The sequence below is a fragment of the Mastigoproctus giganteus genome, chromosome 1 (assembly GCF_048544385.1).
Source record: "Mastigoproctus giganteus isolate SK-2022 chromosome 1, ASM4854438v1, whole genome shotgun sequence".
Classification (NCBI taxonomy): domain Eukaryota; kingdom Metazoa; phylum Arthropoda; class Arachnida; order Uropygi; family Thelyphonidae; genus Mastigoproctus; species Mastigoproctus giganteus.
Window position 1 is genome coordinate 119,284,520 of NC_143575.1, and position 16,252 is coordinate 119,300,771.

The 16,252-nt window shown below is 37.1% G+C and overlaps 1 protein-coding gene across 1 annotated transcript in view; it reads left to right on the forward strand.

Moving 5' to 3' along the window:
• Positions 1 to 16,252, forward strand: part of LOC150091114 (propionyl-CoA carboxylase alpha chain, mitochondrial-like) — a 1,103,107-nt gene that overhangs the window by 272,065 nt on the left and 814,790 nt on the right. Inside the window, exon 5 of the mRNA XM_090381963.1 lies at positions 10,018 to 10,071. Coding sequence (XP_090238089.1) covers positions 10,018 to 10,071 — 54 coding nt within the window. The remainder of the gene's footprint in view (positions 1 to 10,017; positions 10,072 to 16,252) is intronic.

Sequence of the window (16,252 nt, forward strand, 5' to 3'; positions counted from 1 at the left end):
TGGATTGATTGTCAAACTAATAGAGCAAGCTTATATGAGAAAAGATCTAAACCTCCCAGCACTTCCTAATTTTTTTCACAAATATACGTGGTCTCAATTCTAATCTTAACGATGTCCATTTCCACTTGCAGTCTGCCAAACCCCGTGTACTTTTTCTAACAGAATCTCAGTTATCGGTTGATTCAACTACTGCTCATCTCAGATGCCCAAATTATTCGCTGTTCTGATAATCCCTATCAAAGACTTGCAATTTGGAATCTATTGTTTTGATCTTCTCTGGCTTAATATCTCTCTACCTCATTCGTCTGTTGTCTCTACTGTTCTCCCAACTCCACTAATCACTTGGAGCTTTTTGACTTCCTCTCTTTGCAACTTGACTTTCTCCAGTCCAACTTTCCTAACAGTGAGGTAATTTTCCTTGGTGATTTTAATGTTCACAACTCTAGGTTCGCTTCCATTTTCTAGTCACACTGACCCAGCAGGTCAAGATGCTGAGGCTTTTGGAATTACTAATGAGCCTGCACAGATTGTTCATTTACCTACAAGAATACCGGATAAATCTAATCATTCAGCCATCACACTTGATCTTTTTCTCACAAACAACCCTTCTAAGTACATGGTCGAAGTGAGAGGTCCTTTAGGCACTTCAGATCACAACTTGGTGATTGTCTCTTCTCCAATGGAACCTTTATCTCATCGCTATTCCCAACCTATGTTGTTTGGCATTACAAGAATGCAAAATGGGATGACCTGCGAGATTTCTTTTCTGCTTTTCCTTTGTTGGATTACTGCTTCAAAACTTCTGAGGTCAACGTTTGCTCAGATCGTGTCAGTGAAATTATTCTTGCAGGAATGGAATCCTTTATCCCACACTCCACTTTAAAATCTCGTCCTTTATCTAAACCTTGGTTTTCCAATAAATGTGCTAAGGCTGTTCAAGAGAAGAATGTTGCATATCGTAATTGGCTTGTTTCTAATTCTTCAGTTTCATTTTCTGCCTACACCAAAGCTCGCAACAATTGTAAAGCAGTTATTAATCAGTCCAAACTAGAGTTTGAACAGGCTAAGAGTAGAAAACTTGCTTCTTGCGCTAATGGTAGCCGAGCATTCTAGTCCCTTGCCAAAGCTATTGGCCGCACCTTTTACCCATCTCTGCTCCCACCTCTGTCCAAACCAGATGGTTCTGTTGTCACTTCAGCCAAGGATAAAGCTGACCTGCTAGCATCCCATTTTTCTTCCAACTCATATATTAATGATCTTGGTAAAACACCTCGAACCACTCCCAACACGCTCCATTCAATGCCTCCTGTGGTCTTCCGTCAAAAGGATGTCGGAAGGATTTTGACGAATCTTGATGCTAAGAAAGCTCCAGGTCCCGATTTTATTTCTCCACTTGTTCTCAAAACCTGTGATCTTGAACTTACTCCTATTCTTTGCCGCCTTTTTTCACTTTCTTATTCCAAAGGTGTTTTTCCTTCTGCTTGGAAATTTGCCCATATCCAGCCAGTTCCTAAAAAGGGTGACAAATCCCTCCCATTCAATTGTCGTCCGATTGCAATTACTTCTACTCTTTCTAAAGTAATGGAGAAATCAATTAACCACCAACTCTTAAACTACCTAGAAACCTTCCATCTGCTCATCGATCGCCAGTATGGATTCCGTCAGTGTCGATTCACTGGTGATATTCTGGCTTATGTTATCCATTTATAGACTAATTCAATGGAAAAGTTCGATGAAACACAAGTAGTTGTTCTTGACATCTCAAAGGCTTTCGATTGTGTTTGGCATAAAGGTCTTCTAAACAAGCTTCCATCTTATGGTTTGTCAACTTTTTTTAATAATTGGTTATCCAGTTTTCTCTCTGATCACTCACTGAAGGTGATGGTTGATGGCTCTCTCTGTCTTCGAACTTCTCCACTAATGCCGGTGTCCTCAAAGGTTCAGTTCTTTCAACCCACTCTTTTCCTCTTGTATAATAATGACCTTCTTCCATTGACTGGCAATCCTATCCATAGTTTTGCCAATGATAGCACATTGCAAGCACTTGCATTCCATTTTGAGAAACCTTGACCTGTTCAAGCAGCTTCAACTTTTCGAAAATCTGATACCAATTCCTTAAATGCTGATCTTCAGGTAATTCTCCAGTGGGGCAAAGACAACTTATTTGATTTCAACTCTTCTAAAACTCAGTCTTGTCTTATCTCTTGCAAAAAGGATTCTTCTGCTCCTATGCTTCTCTTTAGTGACACTCCGATTTCTAGGCAAAATGATATATCTCTTTTGGGGATTACCCTCACTTCTAATCTCTCTTGGCACAAGCACATTACAAATATTGCTTCCTCAGCATCTAAAAAACTTGGTTTTCTCTTTCGCTGTCAGTGTTACTTTTCTTCCAAACAGCTGCTCACTCTGTATAAATTGCAAATCCGCACTGCCATGAAATATTGTTCCCACATCTGATTTGGTACCCCCAAAACCTCTCTCAGGCTTCTTGATTCCATTCAGAAGAGGGCAGTTAGGTTAATTAATGATTCATCTCTAACAGAGTCGCTCCACTCGCTTTCCCATAGACGTACTGTTTCTGCTCCATGCCTCTTCTACAGATACTTCCATGGGCATTGTTTTTCTAAATTGGCTTCTATAATTTCCACTCTCTCTCTTTCAAAACAGTTCGAACACGTGCCGCCACCAGCCAACGTCCATTTACTGTCCAACTTCGAACTAACAGAACCAACTTTTCATCTTCCTCATTTATTCATTCAGCTGCTGTTTTCTGGAACAACCTTCCTTCATATGTATTTCCTGAAAAATTACAGTCTACAGAAGTTGAAGTCCATTGTCAACAAATATCTTCTTTCGTCTTCTCAACCTCCAACCCAAGCACGGTATTAAATACTATAGGGTCTAATACCTCTCATGTTTGTGGTTTACATAAAAAAAATAAAAAAAAAGAAAAAAAAATTTGAAAAAAAAAGTAGTTTGTGTGAGCATTTTACATCATTCATAACTTTGGTATAGCTGTTCGATTTTAAAAATTTAAAAGGTTTTGATTTTCTTTGTGTCTACTATTGAATTGGAAAAATGGTGAAAAAATAATCCCAAGTGTACATTTCCTAAGGATTTTATCACATCAAATAAAACATCTTTCTTGTATACAGGGTACACACACTGTTTTCTCCCCTATGACAATTAGACCGCATTTCGAGCCCGTCACCACCAAATACGGAGGATGCGGAAAGGTCAGGGAATGACCACTGCATATCCTGGAGCAATATGGTCTTAGTTGCTAATGCTCCTAAAAAAAAGCCAAATAACAATAACAATCCCCTATGTACTACCCATGAATGGTAGTAGAACTGTACTACCATTCATGGGTTTGAAGGTTGAGAAGACAAAATATACCTGCCGACTTTTAGACTTAAATTTCTGTAGATTGTAATTTTTATGAAATTCAAGTAAAGGAAGGTTGTTCCAGAAATTGAAGTTACAAATGAGGAAGACGAAATGTTGCTCCTGTGAGATTGAAATTGGAAGTAAATTACTCGAAACATATGCCTGTTTCGAGTAATTGGTTGTGGCATATGTTTGGAGTAATTTGGAAGAGCTGGAGGAATTATAGATGCAAATTCAGAAGAATAATACCCATGGAAGTAGAAAAGGCATGCAACCTTACTGGCCTCTTTTCAATGGAGGCTAGTGCCTGAGGGAGACAGATTTTGGATGCACTGCCCCAGATGTGGGTAATTTCCATGGTAGGGTGGATTTGAGATTTGTACAGAGTGACTTGTTTAGAAGAAAATTAATGTTGTGTGCAAAAGACAAATCCCAGTGCTTTAGATGCAGATGAAACAGTATAACCTAATGCTAGAGAAGGAAGCTTAAATAACTTCAAGGGGTGTGTCTAGGTAATTAAGTATATAAGAACACTTAGTCTGAATTGTTTACACAGTAATGTCAGAAGTGTTGTCAATAAAATGAGCGAACTTAAACTGCTGGTTAGGACAAGTAATGCTGACATAAAGGGCTTACGGAAATGTGGTTTGCAAACTTATTTCTGTGAAAAAGTTTACAAACAAATACCAAAGGTGAGAACTTATTTAACTCTATTAATAATTTTATAAAAATACATGGAATAAGTTTGGAAAAATGTGTGATGGTGCCAAAGCTCAATTGTAGGAGCAGTGACAGGTGCTGTAACAAGAATAAAGAATGTAGCATAAAAGTGCAATTTGTTTCACAATTTAATTTGGTTATGGAACCTGAATAGTATTTCTTACATAAAATATGGAGAGAGAAAATAAGTCAGAATAAGTATTGATAAAATTAATAACAATTTTAATAAATTTATGATTATGTGATCAACTTTATTACTAATAAAAAAAAATTACGTTAGCATTAGTAGGGGCATAAATTGCAAGAAAGCAAGCTTATGCAGCATCAGCAAAAAAAAAAAACAAAAAAACCCTCCCATTTCACCCCTCCATTCGTTTCCAAATGCCTGTCCACCTTCAATTTATTTAGGTTATCAACTTCCACAACAAAAGATTGAAGTCTGTTCCACCAATCAACTACCCGCTGGCTAAAGGCAAATTTCTGCACATCTATTCTACAACTGTTTTTCCTCAGTTTGAATCTGTGCCCCCTTGGGTTCTTAATCTGAGCAAGAGGAAGAATCCCATCAGCATTTAGCTTGCTCAAGCCATTCAAGGCCTTATACACATCAATCACATCACCTTGCAGGTGTCTACTCTCCAGGTACTGCAATTTGCAGAACTTAAACCTTTCTTGGTAAGAGCACCCCTTTGTTTCCATCATCAGTCTTGTTGTCCTTCTTTGTACTCGTTCTAGCAACTCTACATCCTTCCTAAAATGAGGCCTCCAGACCTCTGCACACTACTCTAGGTGTGGCCTGACCATTGCCTTGTATAACGGGATAATCACCTCCCTGCCTTGCTAGAAAAATTCCTATATATCATTGACAAGACTCCATGACATGCCCTGGCCGCCGGTCTGCACTTCTCAGCAAAATTCATATTCGACTGCCCAATTATCCCCAGGTCTTTTTCACTTTCCACTTCCCTGAGTGTAGTACCACATAGTTGTTACGTTCTCTTCAGTTATTGCTACCCATATGCAGTACTTTGCATTTGTCAATGTTAAACTTCAGTTGCCACTTCTCAGCCCATTTTCCCAACTTACCTAGATCCAGTTGGAGTAGTTTACTGTCGTTTAAAATCTGAATGTCATTAAATCTGATATACCTTCATCAATATCATTGATAAATATACAACAGAACAATGGGCCCAACATCGAATCCTGGGGAACTCCACTAATAACGTTTGTCCATGAAGAGCAGCGTCCATTGATTACCACTCTCTGTCATCTTCCACTCAACCATCCCTTTAACCATTGTAACAATTTGCCTGTAATGCCATATCTCTCCAATTTGTACAGCAGTCTTACATGTGCAACAGTATCATAATCCTTTCTAAGATCCAAATATATGATATCAAAATTATTCTTTGCATCCCGTTCCTTTGTGACTACATCATAGTATCTAATCAAATTGGTCAGACAAGACTTCCCCTTAACAAACCCATGCTGTGTCCAAGCAAAACTGAAGTCTTGTCTAGATGCTCCTGCAATGCTTCTTTAACCATTGATTCCATCATTTTCCCCAGAACACAAGTTAAACTAACAAGTCTAGAGTTACTTTTGTCACCTTTTGAACCCCCCTTTGTGAATTGGTGATACATTTGCATACCTCCAGTCCATGGGTACTTCTCCCCCGATTCTAAGGAAGCTCTCATGATTATGGCTATCAGTTTGCTTACTTCCTTTTCTGCTTCCTTTGATATAACTGGATAAATCCCATCCACCCCAGGTGCCTTTTTTATGTTTCACTTCAACAATTTCTCCTCCACTTTGCTCTCAGTTATTACAAAATCATTTAGCTCCCTGTTAGAGTTTGATAAACGTCTGGTACTCCCCTCATTGAATAACTCCTCGTGTGTATATGGGTATTGTAGATGCAAAATACTCATTCAGTTTATCAGCTACCCGAGCATGATCATCAATAGTCAACCCATCTATGTTAAGTGGTCCAACATTTAATATAAACACTAAAAATTTTAGCACTTTTCAATGCGTAAGTGTGCATTTTTCTTTTTTTCCCTTTTTTTTTGTTGACAGATCGTTTTATATTGGATTTAATAGTCAAAAGTTGTATTTGCATATTTGGCACTGCATCTAGTTAATTTCGGTATTTAGTCTTTGTTCTTGTGTATTGTGAGAATTCAGTTTCACACAAGTGTGTGCCGGTGATTGTCAACTATGCTCGAATTTGCCTGTCTTTATAAGTATGTGCATTCTTCATTTTTTTTTTTTTAACTGATTACGTGAAGTGATTTTGATCATGTTTTCATAACATAGTGCAGAAAACTGGGTTTTCCGTTTTGCTTAATGGATTTTGAACCCAACAATTCTTTTGTAATTTACAGATGGAAAATATGTGTTGATGTATGCATATAAATTGTGAAGATGTTTTGCGATATTACAGCAAATTTCTTCTTGTTTGGATTCAACAAGAAAATTCTTGATGGTTGGGAAACCAATGAAATTATTTGCTATACAACTGAGATTTAAAATTGCAACTTATGTGACATTAAAAAAAAATTTTTCCTTCATATTAAAAATAATCAGGGACAAACATACCTTATTTAATTTTGTGGATATCTTGAAAGAAATGCAATTCTAGATAACCACAAAAAATTCCTTAATCAATCAGATAATCAAAATATATGATCGGGAAAATATGACAGTAGTTCTTGCCATAATTCAAACATTCTGACAAGGATTTTATCTCGCGATAGCACCTGATTTCTGTATGTAAAAGCAGAGCTGAGTAGTGTCACTACCCATATTTTCACACATAATTTTATATAATCGTGATCATAATGGTTGACTTTTAAAAAAAGTTAATAATCTGCACTGCTTCCTTTAACACAGTTTTAAGCAAGCTTGAAATATTTTTAGCTACCAGTGCATGTCTGTGGAGAATACAGTAGCTGTTGCTGCACTTTTTTTTTTGCTACATCTTTATTCAGGTTACAGTGCCTGCCACTGCTCCTACCATTGCTTTGGCACCATCACTATACACATGAACACATTTTTCCATCTTTCTCCATGTGTTTTCATAAAATTATCGATATATATTTAAATATGTCCTCACCTGTAGTATGAGTTTTCAAAAATTCAGACAAAAGCAAGGCTTCTTTAATAGATACATGATATCGTAATGTACAAATACAAGCAAAATTGCACGACCTGCAACATCAGTGGGCTTGTCTAAATGTAATGAGTTTTCATCATAGATTCAGCCAAGAAATAAGTTCTGTCTTGATGTCATCAGCAAGATCATGAATACGATGTGAAAGTGTTTGAAAAGTGTCACAACTTTAACTTTTTTACACGACTCCTCATTTAACACACAGCTTGCAATATCTTATGATATGCTATAGCTCACCTTGTAAGCATTAGTAGAAGCATATGATACAAGAAAGCAAGCTTATACAGCATCAGCCAAAAAAAAAAAACCTTCCCATTTCACCCATCCAGTCACTCCAAATATTTCTATAGTTCAGCCTTAAATTTATTTAAGCTATCAATTTTCGCAACAACAGATGGAAGTCTGTTCCAGCAATCAACTCCCCTCTGGCTAAAGACAAACTTCCGCACATCTATTCTGCAACTGTCTTTCCTTGATTTCAGTTTATGCCGCCTCAAGTTTGTAATCTGAGCAAACGGAAGAATCCCATCAGTATTCAGTCTATTAAAACCATTCAATGTCTTATAAACCTCATTCAGATCACCTCACAGGTGCCTAGTCTCCAGATGCTGCAACTTGTGGAACTTAAGCCTTTCTTGGTAAGAACACTCCTTTGTTCCTCTCACCAATTTTGTTGCCCTTCTTTGTACTCATTCTAGCAACTCTACATCCTTTCTAAAATGAGGCCTCCAGACCTGCAAGCAGTCCTGAAGGTGTGGCTGGCCCATTGCCTTATACAAGGAGTGATCACCTCTTTGTTTCTGGTAGCAAAATTTCTATATATCATTGACAAGATTCCATGACCTGCCCTGGCAGCCCATCTGCACTGCTCAGAGAACTTCATATCTGACTGCACAATTACCACAGGTCTTTTTCATTCTCCACTTCCCTGAGTGTAGTACCACATAGTTGGTACATTTCTCTTTGGTTACTGCTACCCATATGCAGTACTTTGCATTTGTCAATTTTAAACTTCAGTTGCCACTTCTCAGCCCATTTTCCCAACTTATCTAGATCCTGTTGCAGTAGCATGCTGTCTTTAATAACATTAGTCCACAAAGAACAGTGTGGACTAATGTGGACCATTTATTACCACTCTTTGCCGTCTCCCACTCAACCATCCCTTTATCCGTTGTAGCAACTTGCCCTTAATGCCATAACACTCCAATTTGTACAGCAGGCTTCCATGTGCAAGAGTATCAAAAGCTTTACTGAAATCCAAGTATATGATATCAAAATTCTTTTTTTGCATCCAGTGCCTTTGTGACCACATCATAGTATCCAATCAAATTGTTCAGACAAGACTTTCCTTTAACAAACCCATGCTCTCTCTCTCTCTCAACTATTATTGCAGTCTTGTCTCGATGATCCTGCAACATTTCTTTAACCAGTGACTCCATTATTTTCCCTGGAAGAGAATCCTCTGTTGCATTTTTTTTTGTTTTGAAAAGTTTACCCTTTCCATGTAATACAAGCTTCCACTTAAAATAAGATATATCTTTATTTTTCTATTCCCAGTGAATTTTTTCAAAATTTTGTCGTAATTTAGCACACATTAAAGAATTATTTGCTAATATTTTGTTGGAAAGACATTGGTTAGATATTGGAAGCATTTTAATCTCTGACATTTGTGAATCTAAATGATGAAGAGCTCACGTCATAATTGTGTTTTCTTGGAAGTGTTATTTGTGTCCTTAAATCCAGAAACAGAAGGCTGTAATTCTTTAAACTGTCTCCTTGACTTATCTCAATATCATTGTTTCTGGTTTCTTATAAGAATAGAACTTTTTGAAGTACTAATTTTTTCTTTAAAGTTCCTTCATATAACCAGTGATCCTTTGTAAATTTAGCTGTCAGTAATTTAAATTTCTGTGTAACTTTTGGAACTGTAAATATGACAAAAGTGTTTAACAGGCATATGTGACAAGATCAAGCAATTGTCGATCACATACACCACATTGATATATTGCCAAACTATATGTTGCTTGCTGCATTCATTGTGCCTCACACTATAGATTGCCCAGTTGTCTCACACTGACAATGCATGTGAAATTGGTACAGTATAATACAGCACTGCAAAAAGTTCGTATCTTCTGTTATTTAAAAAATATTGTTTATCATTTCAAATTACATATATGTAATTCATTTGATTAACATAGGAACATGCTCTGATTTCTTAAATAAAAATTATTACAGAAAATAAATATTTAATTCTTTTTGAGAAACATTAGAATTTTTTTTCAGTCTTAGTGTAATTCTAATGTCTTACTTTTTTCCTTTATTTTCTGGTGGAACCTGCACTTTCACTACATGGAACTCCAAGGTTCCGTGGAACCACGTTTGTGAAACACAGCCTTCTAGGGCATTGTTTCCCACATGTTTTTTCCTGTATTTTTCATTTTGTTATTATCTTTATTTTATTTATTCAAAAATTCATTTAATCTAGCTATCTGTTTTTTTTTTTTTTTTTTTTTTTTTTGGTGTTTACAGATCTCCAAAAATATTTGTAATTTAATAATGACCTTCCACATTATAATTTAAATTTAGCATGTGATGTTCATTCTGTGAAACAGTTGATACAATTTTTACTTGTAAATAAATAAATATTTTTGTACATGAGGATATTCCTCATGTACAGTAGTAGTTTTCCACTCTTCCAGGTGCAAATAAGTAGTTTTCCACTTTTCCAGGTGCATCCAGGTTATGGTTTCTTATCAGAGAACACAGAATTTGCAAAAAAATTGGTGAGAAAAGTTCTTAGAAGTTTAACATTATTAATTTAAATTGAAAAGTTGGATTCATTCTTATAATTTTAACAAATTATAATTTTTTTTTTTCCTGCAAATGTATATAAAATAACTGCTTTCAACTAAAACTGCTATGCTCATCAGGACAACAAGTGGTAGCATGCAGTCTTTTATGTTTTACTTTCATGTAAAATATATATATATATTAGCACACACATACTAATTTTATTATTAGTATTAATAATAAAATGATACTAGGAAGCAAGCTCATTATAGCATTCAAATTACTCACACAATTTATAATGACTACCCAGATACAATCCCAGGTGGAAGTGGGTAGTCTGTGTCCGTTACTCTCATTCAATTACAATCAGTCACTCTTCTGAAACCAAATTTCTGCATACTTCTTCTGCAGCCTACCTTTTACAATTTATATATATTACCGTGTGTGTTTGGGTTATCAACATTTAGTCAATCTGTTTAAAAGTTTAAACATGTCAGTCATTTCTCCATGCAGCTACCTAGTTCCCAGACACTGAAACTTGTGGAAGTGGGTAGTCTGTGTCCGTTACTCTCATTCAATTACAATCAGTCACTCTTCTGAAACCAAATTTCTGCATACTTCTTCTGCAGCCTACCTTTTACAATTTATATATATTACCGTGTGTGTTTGGGTTATCAACATTTAGTCAATCTGTTTAAAATTCTAGACATGTCAGTCATTTCTCCATGCAGCTACCTAGTTCCCAGACACTGAAACTTGTATAGCTGACACTTTTTTAGAAAAGCACACTTTCGTACCATGATTAATCTTGTTGCTTTTCTCAGCACTCAGTCTAACAGACTGATGGGCCTGGATATGAAAAAATCAAACCATCGATAAATTACAGGAAGTAAAACCCAGTCCCAAAATATGGGACTCCAGTATCAGAAAAAGTCTCAGAGAAGAAGTAATGCTTGACAGACTGTAAATTGGCCTTACATATTAGTACCTGTGAAAATTAAAGTTATCTATTAGCTAATAAAAATCCCCTTCCCCCATCTCCCCCTGTATTCATTGCCAAGTTTGGCCCTCAGTTCAGAAATTCCAGATTCCTTTGCTTCCAGAGTAATAATCAGAATCCACTTAGCCTTCAACAATTTTAGGTAACTGCAAATCTAGACAAATTGTTTAATTTCATTTGGCAAATCAGATTTGATAATGAATCTAACAAAATATGATTTACACGAACCAACCTAGAAAGTCACACCTTGGCTTTTGATGCCCTTGTGTCATAAAACAAACAAGGGCATCAAAAGCCAAGATGTGATTTTCTAGGTTGGATCGTGTAAATCATATTTTGTAATGGGGTGACAATTTCGGGATTATTGCTACTGAAGTGGAGTACCTTTCTAAACCACGATACCACTTTTTTAGCACATCTGTATAATTTATGGGCCTTATCATGGTTACTGTCATTAAATGCCATGAACACGTAACTACATCATCAGCAAACATACATATGAAATTCAATAAGCTTTCATCAATACTGTTAATATTGACTTAGATCATTGTCCCCTACTTACATCAGTATTGTTAATATTGATGTAAGTAGGTAAACAGTGAACCTTGAGAGATTCCACGCCTCATGTCACTCCATGAAGAACAGTGACCGTTCATTCTTATGCCACTCAACCAATCTTTTCTCCATGGAAGCAACTTGTTCCCAATGCTACATTGCTTAACCATCCTGCCAGCCTTTGTATCATCTACAAACTTAGACAGTAAGCTTGATATGCCCTGATCAGTGTCATCATCATCATAAGGCTTTTGCCTTGTTTTAAAGCCAGAGAGTTTTGAGGTCTTTGAATCATACAAGTTTTTTGAAAAAATTTCCACTCTTTTGACTAGTTTTTCATTTATTAAGTTGAGACTAAAGACATAGATCTGACAGCACAATTTAATGTTGTTTTCAGTAATGGCTCACGATCTATCTGTGTAAATTAAAGTCAGGTCATCAGCAAATGTGATGACCTTACAACTTTCAAAGGAACGGGCAATCCAATCTTGTAGATCAAATTTCCAGATGAGGAGACCCCAGAACAGACCCCTGAGGGACACCGTAGAAAAATCTGTCTGTTAATCATCATCATCAGCCATTTTCAATCCACTGCAGGATGAAGGCCTCTCCAGCAACTTTCCAGATCCTCCTGTTTTGAGCACTGGCCATCCATTTACTACCCACAAACTAATGAATTTAATCTATCCATCTCCGCCTTTGTCTTCCGGGATTTCTTCTAGCTCCTCTTGGGTAACATTCTGTTATTTTTTTAGTCCATCTGTCATCATGTCTTCGAGCTATGTGTCCTGCCCAAGACCATTTTAGTTCTTTAGTTTTGATAAGAATGTCCTTTGCTTGAGTTTTCTGCCTAATCCATGTGTTTCTCTTCTTATCTAACAGTCTGATTCCCAATATAATTTGTTCCATTCTTCGCTGTGTAGGTCTCAGCTTCTCTTCCATTCTTTTGGTGAGTGCTCAAGTTTCACTTCCATAAGTCATGGTGGGGAGTATACATTGGTTCATTATTTTACGTTTCAGACAAACTGGGATATTGCTCTTCAGTATGTGACTATATTTCCTGAATGCTATCCATCCAAAATTTATTCTTCTCTTGACTTCCAGCCATTTATCATTATTGCAGCTAATAACTTGTCCCAGATAAGTATATGACTCCACCTTTTCAAGTACTGCTCCTTCAATCATTATTTTCCTTTCTGTGGCATACTTGTTCATCATTACTTTTGTTTTAGCCATATTCATCTTTAGTCCAAAATCCTTACTAACTGTGCATAACTGATTAAGATTTTCCTCTAATTCTTTGGGATCATGGCTTATGACCACAATGTCATCTCTGCAAATAGTAAATGGTATAGGTACTCTCCGTTCACATTGACTCCTTTCTGCGACCAGTCTAATCTTCTGAAAGCTTCCTCAAGGGCAGCAGTAAACAGCTTTGGAGATATTGTGTCTCCTTGTAGAATTCCTTTCTCGATTTTAAATTTCCTACTGTCTTTGTCTAGTCTAATAAAGGAGGTAGCATTCTCATACATTTTCTTCAAAATCATAATATGTGGGATATCTATGCCTTGTCTTTCTAGTGCCCAAAACATTGCCTTATGTTGTATGGAGTCAAATGCCCTTTCATAATCCACAGATGCCAGGCATAATGGTGTTTTATATTCATTTGCTTTCTCCATTAGCTGTGATATTACGTGTAGGTGATCCATAGTTGAGAATCCTGTCCTAAAGCCAGCTTGCTCTTTCGGTTGATTCTCATCAAGTATTCTTTCTAATCTGTTAGTAATGACCCTTGTGAACAACTTGCAGATGTGGGATAACAAGTTAATTGATCTACAATTTCCAATTTCTGATTTATCTCCTTTCTTATGCAGCAAAACTATGATTGCATTATTCCACTGCTTACTCGTCACACCTTTTCAAATGCACTTTGTGAAGAGCCTTGCCAGTTTTTATGGCCTTCTTTGCTGTTTATAAGTACACCATCTCTATTCTTCAGTTTGAGCATCATTTTTCTTTCTGTATTACTGCTCATGGCTGCTGATTTAAATTCTTTGTTTTACCTTAATGTTTGTCTACTTTTCTTGTGTTAAATCTTCTTATGTCCTCTCTGAGTCTCTTTCTAATGGCTTTGCATAACTCAGTATACTCAATTTTCTCCCTGTCAGTGTTTTTCTTGCTCTTCATTTATCGTCTTTGGTTCATCAAGACAAGTGTTTCTTGACTAATTTTTTCTTCTTTGGATTTCTTTTTCCCTATAGGTTTCTTGGGGTTTAACACTTTCAGAAAGTTGTAATATTCCTGATCGATATCTTGGTCCTGAGCAGTCTGCAGAAGCTCAAACTTGTTCTTAAGTTCCAGTACATTTTTTTTTTTTTTTTAATGTAAACCCCAAACACGACAGGTGTTAGAACCTATAGTACCTAGTACTGTGCTTGGGTTGGAGGTTGAGAAGATGAAAGAAGATATTTGTTGACATTGGACTTAAACTTCTGTAGACTGTAATTTACAGGAAATATGTATGAAGGAAGGTTGTTCCAGAAAACAGCAATTGAATGTATAAACAAGGAAGATGAAAAGTTGGTTCTGTGAGTTTGAAGTTGGACAGTAAATGGATGTTGGCTGGTGGCGGCACGTGTTCGGACTGTTTTGAAAGAGAGAGCAGGAATTATAGAAGCTATTTCAGAAGAACAGTGCCCATGGGAGTATCTGTAGAAGAGGCATGCAGCAGAAACAGTATGTCTATGAGACAGCGAGTGGAGAGACTCTGTTAGAGATGAGTCATTAATTAATCTAGCTGCCCTCTTCTGAATGGAATCAAGAAGCCTGAGAGAGGTTTTGGGGGCACCACCCCAGATGTGGGAACAATATTCCATGGCAGAGCGGATTTGCGATTTATACAGAGTGAGCAGCTGTTTCGAAGAAAAGTAACGCCGTGAGCGAAAGAGAAAACCGAGTTTATTAGATTAGAAGTCAGGGTAATCCCCAAAAGAGATACATCACTTTGACTAGAAATTGGAGTGTCACTAAAGATAAGCATAGGAACAGACTTTTTGCAAGATATAAGACAAGACTGAGTTTTAGAAGAGTTGGAATCAATTAAGTTGTCTTTGCCTCACTGGAGGATTACCTGAAGATCGGCATTTAAGGAATTGGTAGCAGATTTTCGAGAAGTTGAAGCTGATTGAGCAGGACAAGGTTTCTCAAAATGGAAAGTGCAATGCAATGTGCTATCATCGGCAAAACTATGGATAGTATTTCCAGTCAATGGAAGAAGGTCATTAATATACAAGAGGAAAAGAGTGGGGGAAAGAACTGAACCTTGGAGGGACACCGGCATTAGTGGAGAAGTTAGAAGACGGAGAGCCATCTACCATCACGCTCAGTGAGCGATCAGAGAGAAAACTGGATAAACAATTACTAAAAACAGTTGGCAAACCAAACGATGGAAACTTGTTTAGAAGACCTTTATGCCAAACACGATCAAAAGCATTCGAGATGTCAAGGGTAACTACTTGTGTTTCTCCAAACCTTTCCATTGAATTAGTCCATGAATGGGTAACATAAGCCAGAATATCACCAGTGGATCGACACTGATGGAATCCATACTGGCGATCGTTGATCAGACGGAAGGTTTCTAAGTAGTTTAAGAGTTGGCAGTTAATTGATTTCTCCATTACTTTAGAAAGAGTAGAAGTAATTGCAGTGGGACGATAATTGGATGGGAGAGATTTGTCACCCTTTTTAGGAACTGGCTGGATATGAGCAAATTTCCAAGCAGAAGGAAAAACACCTTTGGAATAAGAAAGTGAAAAAAGGCGGCAAAGAATAGGAGTAAGTTCAGGAGCCCAGGTTTTGAGAACAAGTGGAGAAATACCATCAGGACCTGGAGCTTTCTTAGCATCAAGATTCATCAAAATCCTTCTGATATCCTTTTGACGGAAGACCACAGGAGGCATTGAATGGAGCATGTTAGGAAAGGTGGGAGGTGTTTTACCAAGATCATTAATACATGAGCTCAAAGAAAAATGGGATGCTAGCAGGTCAGCTTTATCCTTGGCTGAAGTGACAACAGAACCATCTGTTTTGGACAGAGGTGTGAGCAGGGATGGGCAAAAGTTGCGGCCACCAGATGCTCGGCTACCATTAGGGCAAGAAGCAAGTTTTTTACTCTTAGCTTATTCAAACTCTAGTTTGGACTGATTAATAACTGCTTTACAATTGTTGCGAGCTTTGGTGTAGGCAGAAAATGAAACTGAAGAATTAGAAACAAGCCAATTACGATATGCAACATTCTTCTCTTGGACAGCCTTATTGGACAGCATTTATTGGAAAACCAAGGTTTAGATAAAGGACGAGATTTTAAAGCGGAGTGTGGGATAAAGGATTCCATTCCTGCAAGAATAATTTCACTGACATGATCTGAGCAAATGTTGACATCAGAAGTTTTGAAACAGTAATCCGACCATGGAAAAGAAGAAAGGAAGTGTCGCAGGGCATCCCATTTTGCATTCTTGTAATGCCAAACAACACGAGGTTGGGAATAGCCATGAGATAAAGGTTCCATTGGAGAAGAGACAATCACCAAGTTGTGATCTGAAGTGCCTAAAGGACCTCTC